At 50.5% G+C, this 14,612-nt stretch overlaps 1 protein-coding gene across 5 annotated transcripts in view; it reads left to right on the top strand.

The window, feature by feature from the left end:
- The window catches only part of WDR18 (WD repeat domain 18), a 55,471-nt gene extending 41,491 nt beyond the window's left edge, over nucleotides 1-13,980 (top strand). Inside the window, exons 8-11 of one of the 5 annotated variants that reach the window (XR_014786469.1) lie at nucleotides 2,605-2,771; nucleotides 7,849-8,011; nucleotides 11,076-11,144; nucleotides 12,583-13,979. Coding sequence is in view for 2 of the 5 variants with exons in the window: in XM_084825601.1 (XP_084681727.1) it covers nucleotides 2,605-2,771; nucleotides 11,076-11,144; nucleotides 12,583-12,714 (368 nt within the window). In the remaining 3 variants the exon portion in view is untranslated. Of the gene's footprint in view, nucleotides 1-2,604; nucleotides 2,772-4,427; nucleotides 4,696-7,848; nucleotides 8,012-11,075; nucleotides 11,145-12,582 lie in introns of those variants that run through there. The other 4 variants (XR_014786470.1, XR_014786471.1, XM_084825601.1 and 1 more) reach the window with 4 other exon arrangements.
- The last annotated feature ends 632 nt before the right edge of the window (nucleotides 13,981-14,612 follow it).

Here is a 14,612-nt window from a genome sequence, read left to right as displayed (position 1 = left end):
CCAAGTCTCTCCCCGCCCCCCCCCCCCCGTTCTCTCCCTAGTTTCCCTTGAATCCAAGCACTTGGGTCCTTGCTGCATGGAACGGGGGAACGTTGCCTCATCCTGGCACCTTACAGACAAGGGCCAGCTTTCTCGCCAGCAGCTGGTGTTGGCAGGGAGCCCCTATCATGGACAGCCAGTGGTTCTGCGGAAAGCTGTGCCTTCTTTGTGCATGTGGAGAGCCGAGGGCAGGGCCCTGGAATTTGCCGAGGAAAGGTGGAAAGGCGGCACGTGTAGCTGGAAATAGAATTGAACAGTCAAAGGGCAGGCTGAGCCATTGGCAGCTGCAAGTGAGGAATGACTGTGCATTTTGGACTGGCACCCAAAATCCACAGTCATTGGATTTCGGGTGCCACAGCAGTCGTGTTGTGCTCTGGGGGAGGGAGGATTCAGGCAGCCAGGCGTTTGCTCCGGATTGGCTGGCAGGGGGAGAGAGTACTGGGCAGGGTGGATGCTGAGTAACACCTAAGTAACAAGCCACAGCTACTGCATGATGGACCAGTAGGCTAACTTGTCCTGACATTGCGTCCCCCAGATGTGGTGGACTACACACAGCTGGCTGGGGGATTCTGGGAGTTGTAGTCCAACACATCTGCAAGGCGTCAGGTTGGGGAAGGCTGCAGTCGGTCGTTTCAGGTTCTCTCTTCACTCCCCTTCCTGCAACTAGTTTGCCTGGGTGAGGGATACCTGACGGTGTGTCTGCATTCAGAGGTGTGCTGAGGTTGGGCGTGCAGCTGACAGCCACCAGCAGCCCATGTGGGTAAATGCGGTAATTAAAGTGCTCATTAACTTCAGTGAGCGGGTGTGTGTGATAGATCATTACTGGGAGACAGCTGCGAGAGCCACAGCCCCATGATGGATGACTTTGCTCCGCACAGGACAGCGAGGCCACGATGCGCAGCAACGGGTTCGCACACAGCTCCCCCCAGGCGGCCTTCCAGCAACCGGCTTCCCTGCTAATGGAGAGAGCAGCAGGGGCTGGGGGAGGAAACCGCAAACATACACGCGTCTTTGATTCTGACAGATAGAGCAGCCCGGGGTGGGACATCTTGCTGGGCAGAGGCTGGACGAGCAATTACTGCCACTATTATCAGGTTGTCCGCTCTGTGGCAAATACAAAGGCAAAGATAGTGGGGAGGGGGGAAACCAGCATGTTGTGGCTTCAGGTTCTTACTGCCAGTAGCTAAGCCTTAGGAGAGGCATTTTGGCTTTTTAGAATGCAGGGCAGGGGGGCGGGGATGCAAAAGCCAAGAAACTATCAATGATTGGGGTGAAGGGGGCGAGGCCAGGGGTGACCAACCAAGAAAGAGATCTTGGGGTTGTGGACAACTGGATGTCGACCCAGTGTGCGGCCGCTGTAAAAAAGGCAAACTCCGTGTTAGGCAAAATTAGAAAAGGAATTGAGACTAAATCTACCAATATCATGCTGCTGTTATACAAATCTATGGTGCGGCCACACTTCGAATACAGTGTACAGTTCTGGTACCGCACCTAAAAAAGGATATTGTAGAGCTGAAAAAAGGGCAACTAAAATGATCAAGGGGCTGGAGCAACTCCCCTGCAAGGGAAGTTTACAACAGCTGGGATACTGAGCTTGGAAAAAAGGCAAGTAAGCACAGACATGTTATAGGTGTACAAAATCATGCATGGTGTGGAGAAAGTAGAGACAGAGACATTTTTCTCCCTCTCTTCTAATACTAGAACCAATGGATTCATCCCATGAAGCTGACTAGTGAGAGATTCAGGACAGATCAAAGGAAGGACTTCCTCACACAGTGCAGAATTAAACTATGGAATTCACTTCCACAAGACGTAATGATGGCCACCAATTTTGATGGCTTTAAAAGGAAAACAGGCAAATTCTTGGAGGAGAAGGCTATCAATAGCTACTAGTCCTGATGGCACTATTCTGCCTCCAGTATCAGAGGCAGTATGCCTGTGTACACCAGTTGCTGGGGAACATGGGCGGGAGGGTGTCATTGCACTTGTGTCCTGCTTGTGGGTTTCCCATGGTTGCTGGTTGGCCACTGTGTGAGCAGAATGCTGGACTAGATGGAACCTTGGCCTGATCCAGTAGGGCTATTCTGATGTTCTTATGATGGGTGTGGAGACATCTGGGGAACCCTGGAGGGCCCCATTTGGCCACCAGGACTGAGATTCAACCCCCCTCAGTCAAATCTTGGATGCCAGATGACTGGTCTAACAGTGAGGTAGTAGGACCTCAGTGTTCCCTGGGGTGTCTTGCCCATGTGTTGCTAGGAGAAACTGCACGGGCCAATCGCAGCTCACGAGCAGAGGACCTGCTCTCCATGCCGAAGGTCTCCGGTTCAATCCCTGGCATCTTGCCTTTATAAAAAAGGATTAAGTAGCAGGGGACTGGAAAGACCCCCGCGAGTGGCTCCCAATCAGAACAGACAATCCTGGGCTCCATGGAGAAATAGTGTGTGCCAGTTTTCCCTCCCTTGCACAAAGCTGTACCAGGTGCAATATTTTTTGTTCACTCACCAAAGGGCATCAGGTGTGCTTATTAACAGTGTAATGTAAACCTTTATTTGCCTCCTTTAGGTCCAATCACCAATGCTTTCATCACCCTGGCCCCTGCCAACATGCTCATTCCAGACAGCAAGCCCAGCGTCCCTCTGCCAAAATTCAGCCGGCACCTCCATAGCGTGGGGAACTCTGAGAACCCTGCCAGCAGGGGGCTGACGCTTCGCCTTGGGCTGCATCAGAAGGTACGGATTCAGAAGCGTGGGCGCGTTGGGGAGCGGCCGGGTGCTCCGCTGGGCAGCTGTTGTGCAGAGCCGGTGAAGTATTTATCCTCCCAGCCAAAGCAGGAATGGCACTGGCAGATGGCTGGTCCCTGCTGATGTGCAGCAGATCTTAAAAACAGGCTAAGCTTGAATGTTCTGGCACAGCTATCATTCTGGCTAGGGAAAGGATCAGCAGTTAGGCGTGGGTGAGTTATACCCCGAAGATGGGTGCTGAAGCAGTGACAGGCCATTACACCCGGCTTTCCAGGGTTTGAGGGGGACCTCGAACAATGCTTCATTCATTTCCAGGATCAGGTGGAGGTTCCCCGTCCAGCCCTCAGAGGTGTGGGCTCTTTCCATGGCCGTCGCCCACTTCCCTCCCCAAGCCCTGACCCCTGGCCTAGAGGCTACCAGGGGCGGGGCAGGGGGAACAAGTGGACTGCCCCACACGCTGCTGTCCCTCCTGCTGTAGGCACCAGCAATGCAAGCGCATGCCGAGTCCCCTTCCTTCACCTGCCCCGTGTCATTGCCCAGTCGGAGGATCCCCCCGTGCAGGCGAAGCCAGCTCCGCACGGATCATCTCTTTGGGTGAGCACATGGGTCAATCGAAGTTCGCTTCGCATGCCGCACGCCACCCCAAATCCTGCAGCGCACCAAGGGAAGGAGGTTGGCCTCAGTTTGCAGGAGCTCCTGGAAGCGCCAGCCAAGTGCTGGATGACCACTCCCAGGCTGATGTCATCCAGTAAATCTGGAGGGCAACAGGTTGGGGAATGCTAGATTGGGCAGATGGCACAGAGGAGGGATGAGGTTTATCTATGGCTGTTAGCTGTAACAGCCAACGGGGAAGTCTGTGTTCAGGGGCAGTCTGTCTCTGAACACCAAATACTTGAGGGGGAGGCATACTGAGAGCCAGTGTGACCGAGGTGGTTGAAGTGTTGGACTGGGGCTTGCGGGACCTGGGTTCTGGTTCTCCACTTGGCCATGGAAGATCACTGGTAACTTTCGCCCAGTCACTGACTCTCAGCCTAACCTCCCTCACAGGGTGCTTGTGAGGATAAAATGGAGAGGAGGAGGAGGCGGGCAAAATGGAGAGGAGGAGGACCATGTGAGCCACCTGGGTTCCTTGCAAGAAGAAAAAGGGCGGGATGCAAACGTAATCATCGTCATCTGTCTAGCCATTATGATAAGTAGAATGTTGGACTAGATGGACTTTTGATATGATCCAGCCCAGCAGGGCTCTTTTTGTGTTCTTCCCCTCCATGCCTTGCTGCCGTTGCACTGCGTTCCTCGGCACTTTTTTTAAGCTGCCAGCGTTCCTTGCCAGAAGTGCATCTATCTCCCAGCGGTGGTTGAATGGATGCCTTCGTACTTGGCTTGCAGGGGAAGGGGGAGCATGATGGAAAAGGGGAGAGCAAACCTTTCTTCAGACCAAGTCTGTTAACCATTGCTCACTGTGTAGGCCTCTCACCCGGCCCCTCCGCCTGTGCTTCCCCTTAAGGGTGCTTTGATGTGTTATCTCTCCTGCCTGTCATTTTTTTTCCTCCCCATGAGACTGATGGGGCTGCCAGTCTTTGATGGATAAGCTCCTTGTTAAGGGAGGCCTTGCATTTCCCAGCACGGTGTGTTTGTCCTTTACAGCTTGTTCAGGCGGCAATGGGCAAAGCTAGAAGCCCACCTGAGGGACACATCAGGTATTTGTCTAGTGTTTTAGAAGCACATCCCAGAATGCCTTGCCTGTCAGTTCTGCGCCTCTTCTCTGACTTTGCGAGCACGGTTGCGATTGCACATTCCCCACGCACCTCCAAGGTGAAGTTTGGCTCGGCATAAGGAAAGATATTTCCAAATCGGGAAGATAGTTGTATTGGACAAGTTGGCGGAATAGCCATCTTCAGCTCCCCAACAGCACCCTTTTGTCGGTGCTCTGCAGTTCCTGCAGAATCTTGAGAGCAGAGCAGACTTCTAGTCCTCATGACTGCAGAGCCTGAAAGTGACAGCATAGTTTCGTCTGTTTCACCATTTTTCAGGCACACCCACTGTTTTTTCTGAGACTTACTGTATTCTAAGAGCTGCTGGGATGCGCCAAACCCTGTGTTTCCTACCTCCAAACACCACTCTGTAGCCACTGCAACAAGTTGTTTGTCATTGTTGTTAAGACATTTTTGTCATACCGCCCTTCAACTTAAAGATTTCCAGGTGGTTTTACAGTTAGTCATAAAACAACAATAATCAATAGCACCAGTTGACAACAGTAAAAGACACTGCTAAAAACGGCTGCAGCAGAATTTTTTTAAAAGTTGGAGGTTAAAAACCTGGGGAAGATTTCAAAAGGCCTTTTCCAGGCACCTGAAGCCAATAGTGTAAATTTGGGGCAAGACTCCCTGGTGAGAGAACCCCACAAGTGGAGTGCCACCACTGAAAAGGCCCTCTCCCTGCTCATTAGTCACTTCACCTGAGATGGCCGGGGTGCCTTGAGGAGGGCCTTAGAGTATCAGCACATGGGCAAGGTGATGTGGGAGAGGACGTTCACTTAGGTATCAGGTCTTATGCCGTCTCATGGAGGAGAAGGCTATCAATGGCTACTAGTCCTGAAGGCTATCTGCTGCCTCCAGTACCAGAGGTGGTATGCCTATGTGAACCAGTTGCTGGGGAACATGGGCGGGAGGGTGCTGTTGCACTCATGTCCTGCTTGTGGGTTCCTGGTTGACAGCTAGTTGGCCACTGTGTGAACAGAATGCTGGACTAGATGGACCCTGGGTCTGATCCAGCAGGGTTCTTCTTATGTTCTTATATGGTGTCAGATGTCTGAGAGGAGAGGAAGGTCTTAACCTGGGGCTGAAAAGATGACGATCTTGGCACCAGGTGGGCCTCACTGTGGAGACTGCTCCATAATTGGGGGGCCACTGCTGAGAAGGCCCTCTCCCTTGTTGCCATCCTCCGAGCCTCCTTCAGAGGAGGCACTTGGAGGAGGACCTCAGATGAGGAATGCAGGCAGGTTCATACCGGGAGAGGCCCTCCGTCAGAAATTGTGGCCCCCAGGCTTCCCCCAGCTGCTGAACCGGTTAGCTGTCAGCTGGAGGGTGTGAAAGAGACAATGGGGAAACAGCAGTCTAGCTCAGGATTACTGCTGGGGGAAGCTTTAACCCCATTTCCTGCCAGAAATTGTGATGCAGAGATCTGGCGGGGAGCTTTAAGCCCCTCCCCCCCCAATCCCGTTGGGCAGGGCAGGTTTGAATCATAGAATCATAGAACAGTAGGGTTGGAAGAGGCCTATAAGACCATCGAGTCCAACCCCCAGGGAGTCCAAATCTCCCTGTCCCTGTGCAGGGAGGTGTGGCTGTGCGTGTGTATGCTTATCCAGGCACTGCAGGCAGCCCTCGGAGACTATGAAATGGTTGCCTGCCTCTGATCTAAAAGATAGCAGGAGATGGGAAAGATGCACCACTGGCCTGGCCCCGTAGGAAGCAGCTTCACGTGTTTGAGGCAGAGTTTGTCGCTCAGTGGTAGAGCGCGTGCTTTGCGCCTGGAAGGCCCCAGCTTCTGCTTGGAGAGGCGCTGCCCATCAGAGGGGACAATGCTGGGTTGGGAACATGGGGGGAACATCCCCAGCCCAACATCAGATCGGGGGGAACCTTCCACCCCCACTGGCTTACTATAAGGCCGCCTCCCAAGTTTGCAGCAGAGGCCAGTAGAGCCAAACGGGGAAATTCCAAATTCATGAGCCGCTGTGCATGCCTCTCCCGGACACGCACCCTGAAACGTGTGCCTGGACGCTTCTCTCCACAGCCTGCCCAGCTGTCTCTGTAGTCTCCACGGGAGGTGGAGGGGGGAACCTCCCTCCTTCACCACAGTGTGCTACTGCAGCTCATCAGGAACTCCAGACACGCAGGCGGAGAGTTGGTGTTCTAATTTAGGGGGAGACATGCTGCTGATAACGGGAGACAGAGGAGATCTTTATCCCGTGCACTGGCTGTTGAGATCTGCAGAGCCAGCCTGGTGCTACTGTCTCAACCTTTCTCTCCTGATTGTTATTACTCTGTCTCCAGGATGAGGAAGACATAATGTCATTGTGGCCTCTCCAGAGGGAGGGAGAGCGCGTGCACGCGAAAGCAGGGACTTCAGTTGCAATCCGTACGGAGAGTCAGGCAGTACCACTCTCTATGAAGGTTACCAAAAATTCTGCTCTGCTTTTCCAAAGCCTTCAACCCCGCGATGCAGCAGCTTCAAAAGTCTGGAGTTGATTTGAAAAGGGGATTAGCTCCAGTAATAAGTGTAAGAACTCTAGTGGAGCATCTAGTCCAGAGACTTCTGTTTCTTGCTGTGGCCCAAAGAGATTTTATTCCCCCACCCCCCAATATTTACATACCAACCAACAACACAAGATCTGTGGCAGACGTTCTTCACACAGCGCATAGTTAAACTATGGAATTCTTTGCCAGACGATGTAGTGATGGCCACCAAGTTGGATGGCTTGAAAAGGGGGTTGGGCAAATTCCTGGAGGAGAAGGCTAGCAATGGCTACTAGTCAGTTGCTGGGGAGCATGGGCGGGAGGGTGCTGTTGCGCTCGTGTCCTGCTTGTGGGTTCCTGGTCGACAGCTGGTTGGCCACTGTGTGAACAGAATGCTGGACTAGATGGACCCTTGGTCTGGTCCAGTGATGTTCTTATGGGAAGCACATAAGCAGGGGATGAAGGCAACAGACTCAGCAACTGGTATTCAGGGAAAGACTACCTCTGAACATGGAGGTTCCATTTAGATAGTATATTCATCATCATAGTTAAGAGCTGTCGACTGACCTATCCACATCCTCTATAAAACTGTTTAACCCCTTTAAACATTTCTAAGCCATTCTCCACATCTTGTGCCAGCAAACCTCATACATTAGTTGGGCACTGAGTGACAAAGGACACTTTTGTCCCTCCTGAATCTGCAGCCAAATCATTTGACTGTGTGACCCCACCCCTTCAAGTATAATGAAAGAGGGAGTAAAAAAAAATCTATCTACTTCTTCCACACCATGCACAATGTTGTCCTAATTATATTTATATTATTATAAAAAAAGGTAAAGGTGTCCCCAAACAGTCGTGTCCGACTCTAGGGTGCGGTTCTCATCCCCGTTTCTAAGCCGAAGAGCCAGCGCTGTCCGAAGACGCTTCCGTGGTCATGTGGCCGGCATGACTGAACACCGAGGTGCACAGAACGCTGTTACCTTTCCCGCCGAGGCGGTACCTATTTATCTACTTGCAATTTCTTGCTTTCGAACTGCTAGGTTGGCAGGAGCTGGGACTGAAGACGGGAGCTCACTCCGTCACGCAGCACTCAGGTCTCGAACTGCTGACCTGCCGACCTTCCAGTCTGCAGTTCAGCGTCTTAACCACTAAGCCACCGCGGCCATATTATTATACTACTCTTTTATTGAATTTATACACTTGTTTATAAGTCTTCCTTAATTTAGGGCCTAGTCCCTCCCCCTAGGCAAAATGACTAACTTCCTCATTAGTGTCCTTCAGATGATTGATGAGGACACTATTCTGCCCAACTTTTAAAAATTAGTGCCATGCCCTGCTTTTGTTATTATTAATCCCCTGTTTAAGGAAAAATGTTTAAGGTGTTAGTATTTGTACGTATTTTATTTTTTGTATTGCTTTTATTGTACATTGGCTCAAGCACTCATTAAATGGAAGGGGGTAGGATCCAAAAATATTCACGTAATAAATAAGTAAGACAGCACCCATAATATTATCTAGGAAATGTAACCAAGCAAGATATACAGTGTAATCAGGCAGCAGCACGAACATTGTTTTAAAATACAGGTCAATTAAACATAGATAATCCAGCAGATATAATAAATAAAAAGACTAAACAAGATTTTGACTCCTTAATTTTAAAAGGTCAGAGATTAAACAGCCTAATTCAAGAAAGAGCGGCCTCGAATAACTGCGTTTTTAAAGCCTGCTTAAACACCTGCAAAGCGCATCTATGTACATGGCATTTTACAAAGAACAAGAGAAGAGGCCCCTGCCCCAAGTAGCTTACAAATCTAAAAAATAAACACAGCAGAAGCAGATGAGGGAAACGTTAAGCTAGACTAACCTAGGGAAGGAGATCTTATTATTTCAGTTACGCATAACGGAGGATTCATTGCACAGGGAGGGTGATGAGGAAAGCGAGGAGGCCACCAAAGAGAGAAAACAGGTGTCCATCTGGAGTTCCAGCAAAGTAGCGTTTCCCAACCTGGTGCTCTCTAGATGTGTTGGATGCAGCTCCCATCATTCCCAGCCATGCTGGCTGAGTGATGGGAATTGCATTCCAAGACATCTAGGCAGCACCAGGTTGGGGGTGGCTGCAATAAACAGATCCCACAGTGCTCTCTGTTTTGCTCCTCCTGGCATCGTAAGCATGCTGCCCAAGGCGCATTCTCATTTTATAAGCCTGTCTCTCAAACCCACCATTCCTCCTGCCCTCAAATTGTCTCACCCATCCCATCCCCCCAAACACCAAATTGCCAGCACTTCGGCTTGAAATATGAGAAGCCTTAACTAATAGGAGTACCTCTTGAGAATGTGCAGGGAGGCAGAAGGAAAAACCACGCACCTTCAAATTCCTGGAAGCAATAATCCCATTTCACATGTCAAAGATATCCCATTGTGAGGGGGGTTTGCGCCCCCTAAAGGGCACCTCCTTCTCCAGTGAGAAAACCCAACGGTCTCCCATTCAGCTGGGATTTGGGATTCCCAGGGAAGTGTGACGGAGGACCATCCTCTCCTGTTTTACAAGAGCCTTCACCAACCTGGTGCACTCCAGATGTTTTGAACCAGAACCTCCATCCTCCCTGACCAGTTGGTGCTAATGGGAATGGTAGCCGCAAAACTGGAAGGCAGCACATTGGGGGGGGGGGGGGTTAGTAGCTAACTCATTAATTTCTCTGGGTCAGACTATGCCACCGTTGGGCTGCCTTTGAAGGCTACCATTAGTTCAAAAGACGGCTGCCTGGCTACTAACTGGGACAGCTCTGAGAACACGTCTTGCCGGTGTTTCGAGAGTTTCGCCAGTTTCCAGTCTGCTTCTGAGCACAGTTCAAAGTGCCGCTGCTTAACTAGAGCATCATACCCGGATTAAGGATGTAAGAAGAGCCCTGCTGAATCAGACCCAAGGCCTATCTAGTCCAGCATTCTGTTCATGCGGTAGACAACCAGCTGTCTGTTGGAGGCCCACAAGCAGGACACGACCGCAACAGCACCCTCCCACCCATGTTCCCCAGCAACTGGTGCATGTAGGCATACTGCCTCTGGTACTGGAGGCAGCAGATAGCCTTCTCCTCCATGAGACGGCATAAGACCTGATACCTAAGTGAACGTCCTCTCCCACATCACCTTGCCCATGTGCTGATACTCATTAAAGGGCATCCTCAAGGCACTGCTCACTGCCTCTGATACTGGAGGTAGGATATAGCCATCGGGACTAGTAGCCATCGATAGCCTTCTCCTCCAGGAATTTGTCCCCTTTTTAAAGCCATCCAAATTGGGTACCTCAGGGGATCCATGGGCCCCACAGAGAGTGGCCCAGGGCCGCAGGTTGCCCATACATGTTTTAGATCTTTTGAACTGGAGATGCTGGGGATTGAACCGGGAACCTCCAGCAGGCAAAGTAGGGCCTCTAATCTACCGAGTTGTATTCCCTGTTCTCTTGTTACTCTTTTTGCTTTTGAAAAAGGCAGCAAAAAGAAAACTCTGGTGTGGCCCACTGAGGGACCCGCTGTTGGGTCGAAGACCAGTGAAACCCTAACCCAGAACCCACAGCGTGGGGTGGGGAGCACAAGAAATCTGCTGTGTCTCAGCCGTGCTTCTGTAGGCCCAGTGCTAAGCACTGGTGCCTTAACAGAAAGGCTGGCTTTGGTGGCAAGGACCTGTTCCGAGCACGGCCTGCCTTGCCCAGCCCATTCATCCTGTCAGTGCTCTCGAAAGGACACCTTCTCAAACACTGTATGCCTGTTGTCATCGCTGATGCACCAATCCTCTTCTGAATTCTGAAACCAGCAGTCTGAGGCTGTCAAATTTGCTGGATTTCTGTTGAGAGATTACGTGTTAGCTTCTCTTTCGCAGCACCCGCAGTTTTATCCCAGGGTCCTTAGAGGCTCACTTGTTCGCTCTGCTGTGCTAGAACATCACTGCTAAGCGGACGTGTGACTTTTTACTTATGGCTTCCCGTTAGCTGGTTGAAATACTCCTGAGAAGCTGGATCTGCCTTGGCCTCTGTCTTGACCCGGCCGCTCTCCTCTGTCTTCCACAGGGATCTGGTGAGAGTTACTTGGAGAAAGCGGAGCGCTTGTATTCGCAGATGTGCTCCACAAAAGAGAAGGTGAGGCACCACATCCCCCTAAGGGGTGAACGTTGCTGGTGGGGAAGCTTTATTCCAGAACCCTACAGGGTTTTTTAATAGTAGATTCCTGCACTCTATGCTGTGAGGCCTTGAAAAATCAATCCAGTGGATTGGACCCATCCCTTGCTTTCTACTCATCAGAGTGAGGACTTTGAAGTTTTAAGAAAAAGACATTTCTGACCAGCTTTTTTGACCTACATGGGTCCCCAAAGAACCGTAACAAAAACGTAATCTGAAGTAGTAAAACACATTTCAAACACATTATGCAGACTATGCACCTCCAACAGAAACCATGTCCAGTTAAGCGGAAAGCTGTAACCTGAGCGATCCCAAAGCAACCCTCTGAAATGAAACTGTCTTCATGGCATATCTTTAAAAACTGAAAAAGAGAAGGAGCACGTCTAAGCTCATGCAGGGAGAGCACTCCCAAGAGGAGGGGGGAGTAAAGACACCTTGGGACTACTTCACACTACAGCAGGGGTGGGGGAGTCTGTGACCCTCATTGGACCACAGCCCCCATACCTGATGGTTGACTATGTTGGGTGGGGCTGATAGGAGTTGGGACTCTGGCAACATCTGGAGGACTGCAGGTTCCCCCACTGCTGCACAGCAGGAATCCCCGAACCATCACCAATACCCCAAAAGCACTGTTTTATCCCTGGGTACTTACAGGACCAGGCAAAGAAGAGGGTGGGATGCTGGGGGGGGGGGGCAGGGGGGAGTATTAACTGGGCTATCCTGTAGTTCTGAAGAGGAGCTTCCTGCCCTTACTCTGGGATCTTAGTGGTGAGCCGGTGAGCAGGGCCTCCAGTGATTATCACAGGCAAGCGCAAGTGTGTAACAGCCCTTCCAGTAACCTTCCATTTCATACCCAGCCCAGCTTAGTTCAGCCTTGCATTTTAACTCCTTGCCTAGTCACCATAGGCAACAAAGAATTCCATACAGGCGAGTGAGCAGGCTGCCAGAGGAGGGATGAATCTCTCCATTCCCACTCTGCCAGCCCGCTTGGCTTTCATGCTGGTTCTGGAAGAAGGCAAGCCCGTTCCTCAGCAACTTGCCGAGAAACCCAGCGGGCCAGCAGGGGAGGGACAAAGTAATCCAGCCTTCCCCAACCTGGCCATGCTGGCTGGGAATGATGGGAGTTGCAGCCCAACACATCTGGAGGGGACATGGTTGCGAAAGGCTAGAATAATCTCACTCCTTGGACTGCTTGGTAGAAGGCATTTTTTAAAAACTACCCTGCTAAAGAGGCTAGCAATCTCTTTGGCTAATTAAAAAAAACCCAGAATAGTAACTTCTCTGGCCTCATATATAAGGCAGGCTTAGTTATCCCCATGGATGGAGTGTTAGTACAGGTAGACAGTTATCTACACACACACACCCCAGTTCTATCCCTAATCTTGTTAACCCTTCACAGAACTTGATGGGGGACCAGGAGCAGCTGAAAATCCAGGTGACTGAGCTGGAGGAAGAAGTCGCCACACTACGGAAGATCAACAAGAGCCTGTTTGACTTCTCCAGCCACATCATCACTAAGCCAGGCAAATAGGACTCCTTCCGAAGCCCAGCTTGAGCCAGAGGTGGGGGTAGGCAGAGAGCCAAGCTGGTAGCTCACCTTGGGTAATCAGTGGCATGCACACATGGTACATGTGTGTTGTTGAGTCCTCTTCCTTGGACGGAGGGGTGTGTCTTTGCAGAGACACCCGTTTGGATATGTGCGCAGCTGGGCCCAGAAGTCTCTCACGTCTGAACGCCAGGAAAACGACTGCAGCTCCGCAGGTCAAAAGCTGTACGGCAGGGGCAAAGTAGGGTGGGGGAGAGGAATGAACCTTCTTGCATCATGGCCTCTCCTCTCCATTGCCCTGCTGCTCCTTAGACAAACAAGCAGGCCTTGTTCTCAGTTGGTGATCTTCAAGGTTGCCACAGAGGATGAGGTTTGCACAGTCAGAAATCAAGTTGCTGCTTCAGGATTTGTTTTGTGCTTCAGGACCAGTTGACATGTGTGTGTTTTTGTGGGGTGGAGGATATCTTTGGACTCTTAACAGTTTTTAGAAACCCAAGGGGCAGGCAGATCTTTCTTTTTAGAGTTCTTGGCTTGGGAGAGGCAGTAAGTGCAGCAACCAAGCCTATTGCTTCTTACTGAGCAGCTGAGCAGAGCGTCTTTCTCTGCACCGCAACGACAGCTCTTACATTTTCCTTTTTTGAGGGGAGGGCTCCTTAAAGTGGGGAGAGAGTCTTCTGTAGAGTCGTTCTACATTTTACACAGAATGGGGTGGTAGAATCCTGGAGTGTGCCTCTCCAGGCTACAGGTGAGGTGGCAGGAAAGTCATATTTCTCAACAGCTCCCCTCATTTTAAAAGCAAAAACAAACAAAATAAAAATCACTCCCCACTTATAGTAAGCTAGCGTAACAGGGAGAGGGCTTCATTAAGCAATTCATCCTGATGTGTTAGTCTTCTGCATGCAGGGAAGCGGTTAGGTTTTTATTGTTTAGAGTCAGGATCATTCACAAATGCTATTTGCTCCATGTGATCTGAAGTGCTCCATCCATGGTTCTAGCACCTCGTTATGCCTGATGGATCAGAGCAGATGTATTCTGCTTATTCCAGGGCTGTCGTTTTACTCACTGCATGGTTACAAACCCCACCACCAAAGCCAGGCTGCTTTTGCAGTGCAGTGGATTTACTTTCATTATGTTTTTATTCTTTCACTTTCTTTTTTAAAGACATAGTTCTGATTCTATCTCAGAATAACCCTTTTTTGTATTGTGTGTGTGTGTGTTTTTAATAAAAGTAAAACAAAAACGGCTCACAGAATCATGTGTTGCGTGTCCCTTCTTTAAAGAGCAGCAAATTTCCATTGCCTGCTTGTGGGCTTCCTGGCAGCATCTGGCTGGGCAGCACTGGAAACAGGATGCTGGGCTGGGTGGATCTTTGTCTTGACCCACCGAGGCTCCTCGTGCATTCTTAGTCATGATAGGTAAAAGGAACCACCATAGCCAGGGATACTGTATCTCTGATTATATCATCCTTGAGCACGCACAGGAGAGGGCTGTTGCCTTCATGCTCCTGGAAGTGATAACACTAGGAAATAATGGTGAATGAGATCAGGGATATTGAACCTCTCTCAGATTAACAGCCAAATTCTATTTTGGAAAGGCTCTCGAGGGCCGCCTTCTGGTGGCGGGTGGGGCAGAAGGCACTGGGCCAAATATATCAGCATATATTTTAGGCTTAAAGCTTTTCCTGCCAATAACTCAACCTTCAGAGAGGCATTTCAACCTTTTAGAATGGGGAGAAAACTGCACAAAAGCTCTGTCCCCCAACCACCAAGTGACTGGTGGTTGGGGGACAGAGGGTGGTGCCAGGAGAAGGAATTGTGCCTGGGGAATCCCGAAGGACTAGTTTGGCCTCTGTGCCTCTGAGTTCCTGCACCCTTGAATTAGGT

Source organism: Heloderma suspectum, chromosome Z, assembly GCF_057233095.1.
Source record: "Heloderma suspectum isolate Gila_16-S chromosome Z, 16-S_ref, whole genome shotgun sequence".
In the NCBI taxonomy this organism is placed as follows: Eukaryota; Metazoa; Chordata; class Lepidosauria; order Squamata; family Helodermatidae; genus Heloderma; species Heloderma suspectum.
Note: the sequence above shows the minus strand (reverse complement) of the source record. Positions and strands in the feature narration are given on the sequence as shown.